This window comes from Eublepharis macularius, chromosome 2 (genome assembly GCF_028583425.1).
Source record: "Eublepharis macularius isolate TG4126 chromosome 2, MPM_Emac_v1.0, whole genome shotgun sequence".
NCBI classification, from domain to species: domain Eukaryota; kingdom Metazoa; phylum Chordata; class Lepidosauria; order Squamata; family Eublepharidae; genus Eublepharis; species Eublepharis macularius.
In genome coordinates, this window is record NC_072791.1 from 148,480,469 (window position 1) to 148,493,796 (window position 13,328).

The following is a 13,328-nucleotide window of genomic DNA, read 5'->3' on the forward strand; positions in this document are numbered from 1 at the left end:
AAACCTACAGCCTGCAGGAAGTCCCCCAGCCCCCCTCTATGGGCACACTAGGAGTGGGTGGACCTACCAGAGCACTCAAGCCCTGATGCTCCAAGCCCTGATCCATGACAAGCTGGCATCAGCTAACCCCAAAAAAGGATCACGGCCCCCCATAGGGCCCAGACCTGCCAGGAAGATGCCCGCCCCAAATTGTGAGGGTGAATGAGGATCGCGCTTCACATATGAGAAATGGGGGCATTCGAAAAATGAATGCCCCCTGATGGAAAGCAACTTAGGGTGGGACACCGCGATGCAAATGACAACCGCCCAACCCTGACCACTCCCCCTGCTGTCCATGGTCCAAGTAGCGGGAAGATGTTTAACAACCCTGTTGGACAGCGGCAACTCTGTGTCCATGATATGGTTGTTGCTACCCTCCCTCCCCATGGTGTGGATGGCTGTCATCTCTTGCTTTCATCAGCATGTGCAAAAGTGTCCTGTGGTCTAGGTCTTGATGAAGTTTTAGGGGCAAGTAAAGGAAGTGGAACTTGCCCAAGTACAGGCATTAACTTATCCTGTGCTCTTGAGCCAAGATGTCCCATATTTCCACCCAGCCATCCAGGCCCTGACCCTGCCATCAACCGAGCAACGCGAGGCAGCACTAGCTGAGGAGGAGGACCAAGACAAAGACCCAGGGGCCCGATCCACTAGACCACAGCTCCAGTCTTAGTGGAAAGCCGACCCGCAGTTTGCGGCTGCCCAGGAGGCAGACGACAGCCTGGAACCCCTGCGCCACTGAGCGGTGGTGAGTGAGGGGGTGATACTAGATGCCCAATGGGCCACCTGGCTACCATGGGTCATATGCCAAGGGGGGGGGTCTGGTACTGCCTGGCCCTGGGGCAGCCTGAGGCCATCCCCCAGCTGGTGGTGCCCTCGGTCTACTAGGCTGCCGTTTTGGCATCCACCCATGAGCACGCCTGGGCTGGGCACCAGGGGGCCAAGAATAATGAAGCCTGCATAGCAGCCCATTTTTTCTGGCTAGCCATGAGCAAAGATGTCCAGCAGTTTTGCCAGACCTGCCCTGTCAACAGGTCACTACCTGGGCACCACCCTGCGCCCCACTGGCACCCCTCCAAGTGATCCGGACGCCATTTGAGAGGGTCACTCACGATGGACTTTGTGGGGCCCCTACCTCGCACCCCATGAGGGTCTTGCTACATTCTCATCCTGATAGATTATGTCACCTGCTACCCCGAAGCTGTGGCCCTCCGGAACATGCAGGCACCGGGGGTTGCCCAGGCCCTGTTACACTTCTTCTCCCAAGTCGGGCTTCCAAAGGAGATCTTGACAGACTGTGGGAAACCCTTCACAGCAACTCCGACACACCAACTCTGACAGGCCCTCAAGGTGCGGCAGATATTAACCAGCATCTACCACCCCCAAACTGATGGGCTGGTAGAGTGCTTCAATCAAACCCTGAAAGCCATGTTGAGGAAGGTGGCACACAAGAAATGGGGCCAGTGGGACCTCTTCTTTGACTTGCTTTTATTTGCAGTACAGGAGACTCCTAAAGCCTCAACGGGCTACATGCCCTTTAAATTAATGTACGGGAGGTGACCCTGTAAGATCCTGAGCCCGATGGAAAAGAGGTGGAGACCTCAGGAAGATGAGAATCCCCGTCCCATCCCTGTGTACATGCGGGACCTGCGGCTACTGGCAGGTGCCAATGTACCTGCTAACCACGAGAAGACAGCCTTTGCTACCCCTCAAGGGCTGTTTCAATTCTGCATCATGCCATTCAGCCCACATAGAACTGCTGCAGCCTTTCAGAGGTTGGTCGACTGTGTCCTGGCGCAGTGCCAAAGCTTCGTGAGGGCGTATATCAACGACATCATTATCTTTAGCCCTGACTGGCCCACACATCAACAGTGCCTGGAGAAAGTACTTCAAGAAAGAGTAGGGTGGGATTCCAGGAGCTCACTTACCTGGGGTGCATCGTTAGCAAAGGTCAGCTCAGGCCAGCGCCTGAAAAGGTAATGACCCTGGAACAGAGCCCCTTGCCACACATTAAGCGGCAGCTGAGACGCTTCCTGGGGTTGGTTGGCTACTACAGGAAACTTGTGCCACACTTCCCAAGCCAGTCCAGCCCTTTGTCAGAATGCGTACGCAAGGACCCACCCAATACCCTTCAGTGGACACCCCAGTGCCAACAAGCATTTGAGACACTCCAGAAGGCCCTGTCCCACTCCCCGGTACTACATAACCCAAACAGTTGTTTGAAGTCCACACCGAAGCTTCTGAGGTGGACCTGGGGGCGGTCCTCTTGCAGATCACCCAAGGCCAAGAACATCCTGTGCTTTTCATTAGACGGAAACTACACCCAGCCAAAACCAAATATGTGACAGTCAAGAAACAGGCATTAGCAGTAAAATGGGTTGTAGGGGCCCTACAGTTTTATTTGGCCAATAATCATTTCACACTTGTCACTGACCATGCCCTGCTGTTATGAATGTCTTGAATGAAAGAACATAACCTGCATATCCTGAGATGGTATCTCTCCCTTTTCCTCTTTAGCCTCACCCTCCAGCACCGGCTGGGCTGAAGCCATGCAAATGCAAACTACATGTCCCAGATCCACAAGGATGCCTTGCCTGGCAAATCGACCTCTACCCTGAGAGGTGGGGTGTGTCTGACTCAAACTTGGCTGGGACATCCCCCCACCCTGCAGCCGCCCCACATGGCCACTTACCAGCATCCCCGGGGAGGCAGCCAAGCCTGGGGGTCTGCCACGAGAGCCAAGCAGCAGAAACAGCACCCCCATGGTCACCGGGGTGGCAGGTGGAGGGGCGACTGCCACTGCCAGAGAGGGAGGAGGCAGAGGCAGCGAGGGAATAGCAGCCGCAGCAGCAGCTGCTGCCACCACAAGAATCTTTTGTGACCTGGAGTCCACTGGGGGACGCTGGGGACTGCAAGGGAGAAGCAGCCGCTGCCACCACTGCAGCCACTGCCACAAGATTGTTCCACGGCCCAGAGCCTGATGAAGGAGATAGGAGCAGCAAGGGAAGAGCAGCCGCTGCCACAAGAGGCCTCAGATCTCGGCTCAGGCTTGCGATGGCTGCCACCACTGCTGAAGAACAAGGTGAGCTCTAGGGCTGGCTGGGCATGCTCAGGTCAGCATCTGGGTGCAGGGGCAACATCTGAGGGCAAAGTCCCTGGCCCTAGCCCTTTGGACACTTGGGCAGGCCCAGCCAAGGGAGGTGGGCGGCTTAGGACAGGCCATTGGGCAGGGAGGCCAGAAAGGCCAACAGACATCTGGGGGTGGGCAGACAGCCAATTGACCCAAGGCAGGAATTGGAGGGAGAGGGAGAGGGGAGGAGGAGAGAGAGAGATAAAGGGGCTGATCCCAAGGAAGCTGGGGATGAGTGGACTGACATGACCATGGCTGCAGAGAGGCATGTACAACCAGGTAGGAGGAGGACTACAGAGAGGCAACTCCCTGCCCTACTCCAACTCTGAGGCCAAGGGAAGCCCCACCCCTTTGGTGACTAGGCAGGGAAGTACAACAGAGTAGTGGACCAGCGAGTCAGGCCAGACAGGGCCTAACAGAGGGATGAAACAAACTATTTCATGATGAGAAATCTCAGCCTGAGGAATCATATTCTACTGTATTGGGTGAACTAGAATCTTTATTCAGAAGAAAGGTTTTCAATGCAACTTTGAATGTCATCTGTATATTAGAACACATATTCAAAGCAACAAATACCATTTGTTTTACATTCCATTCAGTTTTAAAATATGTGACACCAGAGCCTAGGGAACTGAAAGAAGTTTCTAAATGTCTCCCTCACAAGTATTATCAAGTATTATCTAAGCAAGGGTAGCCTTTTTCAGAAATGTAGAATATATAAAAATAATTTCAGAATTAAAACATATTTTTTCATGGCTCATATGTATGGGATAAGAGATTGTGGTGTTGGTATGGAAGGGGAGAGGAGTGTATTACAAGTTTTTAACGGGCCTGAAAAGATAATGCTTGCCCTGTTGACAGCTGTCCTCATGTGTGAACTATTTGAGCCCTGCCTTGAGATTAATGAAGGCTAGTGTGGTTAATGAAGACTGTGGTTTGGGATGATCCTCACAAAATGAATTTTCTTGCAACTAGAACAGAGAAGGAGTGTTCTTCTGTTACAAGTTTCATCCCTCATTTGTGATAATTATACCTGTTTCCTATATAGAGGAAGGGCACGGTCTGGGACAGGAGGCTTGCAATGAATTTTGTATACTGAATTTATTCATTTAAACAGAACTTTTCACAACTGTGAAAAGCAGCAGTGTCTGACAATTCTATTGGGAATAATTCATGTCTCTTGGAAGGAAGCTAAATACTACCCTTACTGACTGGAGAAAGAGGTTATAGCAATGAATGAATAGCTGATCTTTGATTCCAGTTAAGTTTCACAGAGGAGGAGGAAGAGGAGGAGAGGAAAGGCCCTGTGCTTCTTCTCAGATTCCAGCAAGCAACACAGACCTACCCAAGGAGACACTGCTACTCTGGATGGAAAGCTCAGATGAGGCTGACTGGGAAAATCAACTTTTCCTTGAATACTGCCATTTGTCCGACTCACTGATGGAGGTCCAATGAGATTTGGCTCTCACTTTTGCCCCCTTAGGGTCAAAATCCCAGCCAGAGGGCAGCAGGAGCAGTGGCCGCACTATTTGATGGTAGCTGTCAATGTGAAAAATCCCCAAACGGTAAGAGCCCTTTGCTGAACTTCACAGTCATAGCTGACTATAGATTGTTGTTACCATGTTACGCCTAAAGAATAAGAGTCTTTCATGCAAACATGAAACATTCCATACAGCAGGATTTGTATATGTAACCACTTCCCATCTGTATTTTTCTCACTGTAACCTGTATTATATTTATTTATATATAATATGAACTGCAGCATGGCTGCTTCCTTTCCACCTACACATGTTCACAGCAAGACTCCTGAATATCTGGGACTGGAGACAGACTGTTGTTTTAAAGGCAATTTGAAAGGGTTTCAGAAAGGCTTCCTGTATGATACGAGTTCAATGGCACCTCAAAGAAGTCTTCCAGGGGTAGAAACCCTTGAGAGTCAAGCTCCTTTCATCAGAAAGAATTCCTGTACACCCACATTTCTTTTGTCCTAATATTGCTTTTGGTCAAATGGATTTTTACTTTTCAGAACCTGTTTATGAGAAGCAAAACAATGGATGTTGCACACTATGACCAGCAAGCCCTCTTTCATACCACCTGTCTAGCCTGACCAACTGAGGGCAAAGAGACTCTCTTTTATTATTTATGTTCGGGTCTGATTGTTCCTATAGATAAATAAAGCAGAGGAGATTGGTAATGCAAATGAACATCCTGATCAGTGTGAGTTTTACATTTGCATCATAAATCTGATTGAAGTAACAACAGCTTAAAACTTCAAGTGTGAAAGCAGCTAGTAGAAGAGAAACCCTTGACCAGATAAGCCTCAAGACTTACTGACTGCAAGAATGAAATTGACACATTTGCATCCAGGGAGGAAAGCTGGATGATTGTGTATGCCCATGAGCAACAACCCACCCCTTTCCCATACCACAAAACTATACCATCCTGCCAGATTGAATGATCAAGAGCAGAGAAGGATATCTTTCAGACAGAGCAACTTCTCTTGCAGTACTGCCAGTCAGTTCACCCTGAGGGTGCAGTGATAATACAAACTCTATATAAATAAATAGTCTTTTGGAGTCCAGACTCAGAGTAGGGAGAACTAGACTGGCTGTGGGAGAAATTATGTTTGCCTTTTTAAAAAAAAGTCCTGGAGAATTAGAACAAAAGTGCCCCAAAGAATATGGTTGGTTTTCAAATCAAGAGGAAGTGTTGAAGCAGGGAAGGGAGTAGCCACAATAGATGATTATATGCATGTGGTAAGTTACTTGAGTCCTCACTCAGCCATAAAGAGTGAATTTGGCCCAGTTACTGGCTGTTTCCACATGCACTTACTTTCCCCATTTTTTCGTGCAATGGTGGTGTTCATGTTGATCCTGTTGTGCATATTTTGTGCCTTATCTTGTTTTAGCCCAATTGGTAAAGAAGAGTACACAGGAGTCCTACTGAGAGAAATAAACACAGGCCTTTTATTTGCTCATAAGCAAAGGAAGAACAATACCGTTACCAGGATACAGGCTCCTTGAACTGATATGTTCTTTGGAGCTATGATGCTACAGTCCAAGCATTTATATCCTTAGGTTAATTAGTATAAATTATAAAAGTCACAACCTTGAAAATGCATTGGTCAAGTAAATGTCCGGCCCAAATGGTTTAAAGGTCTCACATTGGTAGAACAATTCTAGACATCATTACAATATGCATACTTCTCAATATCTTATCAAGGATCATCTTCTTGTGTTAGCATTGCTTAGCACTTTAGAACATTGCTCATATCAGTTGAAGGACACTCAGGGAACATCTTCTGTCTTTCTCACACTTTCCCTTTCATAAAGGTCACATTATTTCCTGCCCTTTGGCGTCTAAATGTCGCTTCAGCAACCTTGTGCTTTAGAGATTGTTCCTTTAGATACTGTGGGAGGGGAGCAATCTCCCTCCTTTGGAATGTAGTTGAAGCTATGTTCCCTGGTTCTCCCACTCGCAGCTGGCTTCTTTCTGTCCTGCTCCACAGCTACCTCTGGCATGGTTAGTTCAAAAGGAGGTTTCTCTTATCAGTCTATGCATAGTACTACAGGTGCATCTGACCATCCATGAGCCACCCCAATACACATAGGTGGATTGCCATTCTTCAAACTACAACAGCAAGCATTTCACAGTCACTGGCATACATTCATGTCTTTTGCCTTAGTGTTTTGCTACAGTATACACTCTCTGCTTTGTACAGTAAAAATACAGTCCAATTACATGAAAATAGGGAAGACACATAAAATATCTTAGTCCATTAAATTCACTTTCCACGATCCCACTGTCACTAGATGGCGTTCACATTCCCTCTCAAATCGCTTGACTTTTTTGTCTGCATGGTGCCATCATTAATTCACATGCCTCTGAAAAAGCGTGATATAGGGCGAAGCACTAGCTATTGTCACCTTTGACGAAAGCACATTCACGCCCCCCTTTAAAATTTGTTAAGATTTATGCTATATCGATCTTGCAATGGTTTACTTTTTGAGATCCCCTTCCCCCATTGCAGCCTGTGATTGGCTTCTGTTCTGCCTGCCAATTTTACTTGAAAGTCATTGGTGCCTTGTCGTGGCGACCAATTTTGAAATGATGTAAATAGCAAATGTCCCTCAAAAATCCCTTTGTCTGAGGAGATTATCCGCTCCAAAGACTCTGCGCCATGGCACCACAGGAAGCTGTTTTGCTCTTGATAGCACAAGTGGTGGTGACTATGACTCAGTGCGCTATGGATCTGTGTCTCACCCATCTGAGGTACATCATCAGGAAGAGAAGGGCTTCTGCCCAGTTCTTTCTGTCTTCTTGAAGGCAACCAGCATTCTGTCTCTCAGCCTAACCTATCTCAAAGGGCTGTTACAAGGCTAAAAAAGAACAGTTCCCTGGGGGATGGAAGGGATAAATATGTGACAGTGGGCTACTTGAGCATTTATGTGGAGAAGCGCTCACCATTAAAAAAAAACCCTTTTCTTAAAGCATGACAAGTCTCAAAATGTTCACATGTAGCATGTATGTTCTAGCCCATATAGATTTCATAAGTAAATATGCATTTAAAGTCTCATATATAAAAATGTCCAGACTGCTGTTAAAGTCAGTTTTCTGAGCAACACAAGCTTTATCCCTTGCAACTAAAGGTACACGGTGATTTACCAAAACCATTTGGGACAGCTACAGGTTACCTTTTTTTTTATTAATATTTTTCTGCTGCTCCAGACTGCCTCCATCCTGCTTCCCCTCCCTACTTCTAGGGATCCAGATGTGTTGTATGTTCAATTTTCTTCTAAACCTTGGCGATTAACAACCATATTAAAATTTAAATTCTGGGGCTTTCATGGTTTCTGGAATATCATATTTCCCAAACTTCTTCAAAATGAAGGACTGGTAAACCAGTCCCCAAACCTAGAAAACAAGTGAAAGAACACATGTTGAGAAATTTAGGATGGTATTAGACAGGATTGCCAGCTTTGGGGATTTTATTACAAGCCTGTTTCTTAATTTCAGGAAAGGGTGAGCTATTCCTCCTGCTTTTTAAAATCCATCTTTTAAAAACTGAACAGTTAGCTATTCCAGAAGTTTATATGTTGGGGAACTCTGTGGAAATGAGTATCAAGGAAGTTAAGAATCATTATGTGGGATTTTATATTCTTGTTTCTTCAATTTGCTGCTTATCAAATAATGTGGAGGGCAAGTGATACAGATTATTATGAGTTTGGATGCAAGTGATACAGATTATTATGAGTTTGGATGCCACTTTAGTAAATGTTTTATAAATATTGATCCTATTTCATACTTACTTCCAGGAGTGTACCAGGTACTGCACAGGATATAAAAACAATACCATAACAACTTGAGATTACTTTTTAAATTAGATGGAGAAGTCTAAAGTTGTCAAATATGTTCCCAGAACTGAGTATCCCATATCTAGAATCTGCACTGGAAGACAAACTTGAATGACATATCAAAGATTAATGCATTGTTTTTTCTTAATAGTGGCAGAAGAGATGCATCTGGTACACACAAACCAGACCATCCATTCGATTGCCTCCGAGTTCATCTTCCAGGCATTCTCCACCATTCCTGAGATACAGCGTCTTCTCTTCACATTCTTCCTTCTGCTCTATCTCACAATTATCTTTGGCAATGTGTCCATCATCTGGGTGGTCTGCACTGATGAGTCCCTCCACACCCCCATGTATTTCTTCTTGGGCAACCTCTCTTTTCTAGAGATCTGTTACACTACTGTGGTAGTACCCCAAATGCTGGCCAGTGTTTTTGATGTCCACAGAACAATCCTCTTTGCAAACTGCGGGATCCAGATGTTCTTGTTTGTGGCACTAGGCAGTACTGACTGTTTCTTGTTGGCTGTTATGGCATATGATCGTTATGTGGCCATCTGCCATCCACTTCGTTACACCCTGATCATTACCTGGAAGGTGTGTGTATGGTTGGTTGTTGGCTCTGTATTGCTTGCCCTGGCACTGGCCCTGGAATTGACTGTGCTGATTTTCACCTTGCCATTCTGTGGTCAACAGCCTCAAATCAACCATTTTCTGTGTGATGTGCCTCCTGTGTTGCGGCTGGCATGTGCTGACACTCATCTCCACCAGACTGTGCTGTTCAGTGTTGGAGTCATGGTTCTGACTATCCCCTTCCTTCTGATATGCATATCCTATGTCTACATTGTAGTTGCCATCCTGCAGATCCGTTCTAAATCTGGTCGGCATCAGGCCTTCTCCACCTGTTCCTCCCACTTGACAGTGGTGATTCTGCAGTATGGCTGCTGCAGTCTTGTTTACTTGCGTCCCAGGTCAAGTTCATCAGAGGATGAGGACCGGAAGCTTGCTCTTATATACACTTTTGTCACTCCACTGCTAAATCCCCTCATCTACAGTCTGAGGAACAAGGATGTCAAGCAGGCTCTGAAGAAGGTCATGAAGAAGACTACTATATGTTAGGCACATTAACATTTTATTATCATAACCATTTGTGGTATAGTAAAGTCCTCACAATTTGGCTTAATTTCATTATTTTTGCATGGTGTATATCTATATATACACAAGCTTCCAAACCTACCTTCAGGGTAGTGGATTAACTACTCCAGATTCTCAGAGATATATCTTGGACCAAAAAGTGCTTTGCCTTCGGTTCACTGATCGCTTTCCCTTTCTGTTTTACCACCTCTCCTGAGCTAAGAGGGGTCACTTCTCCAAGCTCTTATTTAAGAACTAAACTATCAGGGCACTATCTTCCCTTTGAAAAAACTTCCCCAGCCGTAAAAACATTACTTTTTTTTAGTAATTTCACAACAATACTTTTAAGGTAGATATAAATCTTGAAGATTATTATCATGAATTTTATCCTTTCTCCAGAGCTGATCAAAATTTGTGGCCATATTTTGTTAGTTTTAATATCATATAGTTGCAAAGCAACCTACCACGATTAGACATTCAGTGTTTCCCAAAACAATTTTAAAAAATCAGACGTTTTAAAAATACTATGCAAATCTGGGAACTTTATCATAAAAAAGAACCCAGTACCTCTAAGTTATGGAAACTTATTGTCGAAGGCATTCACAGCCGGAGAACAATAGTTGTGGATTTTCTGGGCTGTATCGCCGTGGTCTTGGCATTGTAGTTCCTGACGTTTCGCCAGCAGCTGTGACTGGCATCTTCAGAGGTGTAGCACCGAAAGACAGAGATCTCTCAGTGTCAAACTGTGGAGAAGATGTTAGCAGGTAACATCTTTGTTACAACAGTTTGACACAGAGATCTCTGTCTTTCGGTGCTACACCTCTGAAGATGCCAGTCACAGCTGCTGGCGAAACGTCAGGAACTACAATGCCAAGACCACGGCGATACAGCCCGGAAAATCCACAACAACCATTATGGAAACTTTTCAGTAACTGTGTTTTAAGAATCTGTAATTTACTATAATTTTGATCATGATGATCTTTCTACGTTTAAATAACATTTTAAATCGTCATTATCTGCTCAATCCTTAATTCAGTGTTTCACATTGATTCACATATAACCTGCCCAGTTTCTGAAGTTGTCTGGGATTAAAGGCCTACTTGACTCCTGCCCCTAAATCACTCCTCAAGGACTTGCAAATTAACACCCTTCCTGCAGTCCTTTTGATGTACTCTGAGTCTGAAATCTTATTTATTCCTGAATGCCTTTGAATTGACTGGTTAATATACCTAGGGTTGTATTTTTATTGTTGTGTATTTTTACTAATTATTGTATGTTATATTTTTATTTGTAAATTGCCTTGGCGTACTTAGAAAGGTGATATATAACAAAATAAATAAATAAATAATAAAATGCAAGAGGAGCTGCTGCATGAAAGGGCTTCTACGAGGGACTGTTTTACACATGCATCTTTTTTTTTTGGCATGACCTACAATGATAGCACCTAGGGTGACCAGCTGCAGGTTGGGAAATTCCTGGAGATTTGGGGGTGGGTTTGGGGAGGGGCCTCAGCAGGGATGGGATATGTCCAGCCTCCAAAGTAGCCATTTTCTCCAGGGAATTGATCATTGTCATCTGGAGATCAGTTGTAATTTGGAGAGATCTCCAGGCCCCACCTAGTGTAGGCCTATATTTTTCAAATCAAAAGTTGGCAATCTAGTTGACTCCAGCTGGGTAGTGGTACTTCCTCAACCGGGGCAGGGGGAATAAATCCTGTGAATTCCGTATATTCCGTATTATTTTTTCCATGGGGTGGTAGATTTCCTCACTTTCTTTACCTTTTTATTTATTTATTTTTTTAATCCAAGGTGAAAGTTAAGTCCCAGGATGCCATTGCCAAGAGCATCCCAATTCCTGACATGGGCTGTTTGCCAAAAACTATACAAATCATGGAGCTCAGGAGGTGTGCAGTTTCTGGATTTGTCATTGAAATGTCCCTTCTCACAGAGAATTGTATGATCTGTGCCACCTACATCTGAGACCAGGGTCACAGAGCATGTAAAGTCTGTATTACTGGAATATGCTCAGCCTAGCTGCATGAAGGAAGTCTCTTGTTTTGTCTCTTACCCATTTGGCTAAGTCTGGCCTTATTGTTTTTACTTTTTGTCAAGCAGACACTGTCTGAAATCCTTTGCAACAGCTATCATGCCTCTGCTCCATTTTTTCAAACTGATCAACTGCTTTGCAACTTTGTTTTTGCATAGTCCCAAAAACTGCTCCTGCAGTGGGGTTTATGCTAGCTTCTAATCATGTTTGCAGTTTTCTTTTTCATACAAGTTACTAGCAGCTTCTTCATCTTTTGCTGTTTTTTTCTAAGCCACTGTGGTGTAGTGGTTCGAGTGATGGACTAGGATCTGGGAGACCCAGATTTGATTCCCCACGTTGCCATGGATGCTTGTCAGGTGACCTCAGCCTAATTTACCTCAGAGTGGTTGTGAGGAAAAAATGGAGGAGAGGAGAATGATGTAAGCTGCTCGGGTCCCCCATTGGGGAGAAAAGCAGGATATAAACAAACTTGAATGAATGAATGAATGAATGAATGAATGAATGAATGAATGAAAATGAATGAAGAGCCAGTTTGTTGTAGTGGTTAACAGCGTGGGACTCTGATCTGGAGAGCCGGGTTTGATTCCCCACTCCTCCACTTGAAGCCAGCTGGGTGACCTTGGGCTAGTCACAGTTCTCTGGAGCTCTCTCAGCCCCACCCACCGCACAGGGTGATTGTTGTTGAGGGGATAATAATGACATACTTTGTAAACTGCTCTGAGTGGGCATTAAGTTGTCCTGAACGGCAGTATATAAATCGAATGTTATTATATTATTAAATAATTAAATAAATAAACTCTGTTCAGTATAAAGTTTAAAATGTTTTCCAGGGTGTTCACATCTCAAACTCACTTGGAATGTTTAGGCATTGACATGAGAGCCATACTCCTCCAGGTTATTAACTTTTTTTACTGGAGTGATGGTGGTAATTACCATATCCACTCCATCCTGGAGTAAACTAGAATGAGCAGAAAGGACTAGGGGTGGGTAAGGGAGCAAAGGCCCAACTGCTATCCCTGGATGTGATCCAGCCCCCTACACCAGCTTCTGCTACAGAAAAAAAATTACTAATAGTTCTCCAGGACTCTTTCCTTCTGCAGACACTTGGGGTGACAAAAATAGGAAAGGACTCTTTACCATCAGCCTAGCTTGCCAGTAGATACTCTAGCTGAGCTAAAAGAGGCTTCAGTTGCTTCCATACAGGGATTCTTCTCTGCAGAGAGAACAGGAAACAACCACATTTAGAGGGAAAACCCACATGACTCATGGCTTTCCCAGGGCTTTCTGCTTTAAACTGGACTCAAAGTAAACTCTTTTGGTCCAGTTCAAAGTGGGTGGGACATACAGTGTGGCTGTCCCATAGCAACAGTGAGGAGGGGGCAGCATTTAGCTCCACTTCCTAATAGTGCAGTTCTCTGTACCCCCAATAGCCCTTTAAATGGCCCTTTTATTTATTTGTTTTGATTTATAGCCTGAATTTCTAGCTAATGGGGACCCACAGCAGCTTATCACATCATTGTCCCTTCCATCACTCTGTCCTAACAACCACAAACCTATGAGGTAAGTTTGGGTGAGACATTGTCATACAATGAGTTGGCTGGGAGGTGGAAATCATGGCTTGTGTATTTTAG

The 13,328-nt window shown here is 45.0% G+C and overlaps 1 protein-coding gene across 1 annotated transcript; it reads left to right on the top strand.

Moving 5' to 3' along the window:
* Window positions 1–3,016: 3,016 nt before the first annotated feature.
* Window positions 3,017–9,636, top strand: LOC129323494 (olfactory receptor 10Q1-like). The gene is made up of 3 exons (XM_054970031.1): window positions 3,017–3,118; window positions 4,650–4,731; window positions 8,672–9,636. Exons 1-3 carry the CDS (start codon window positions 3,017–3,019, stop codon window positions 9,634–9,636), a joined length of 1,149 nt encoding a protein of 382 aa, XP_054826006.1.
* The last annotated feature ends 3,692 nt before the right edge of the window (window positions 9,637–13,328 follow it).

Bases quoted from the DNA above. Each gene is read 5' to 3' on its own strand.
- LOC129323494 (XM_054970031.1), top strand. From the start codon at position 3,017: ATGAAGGAGATAGGAGCAGCAAGGGAAGAGCAGCCGCTGCCACAAGAG. The intron at 3,119-4,649 runs GTGAGCTCTAGG...TTGCCCCCTTAG, and splicing joins CACCACTGCTGAAGAACAAG to GGTCAAAATCCCAGCCAGAG. The intron at 4,732-8,671 runs GTAAGAGCCCTT...TTTTCTTAATAG, and splicing joins ATGTGAAAAATCCCCAAACG to TGGCAGAAGAGATGCATCTG.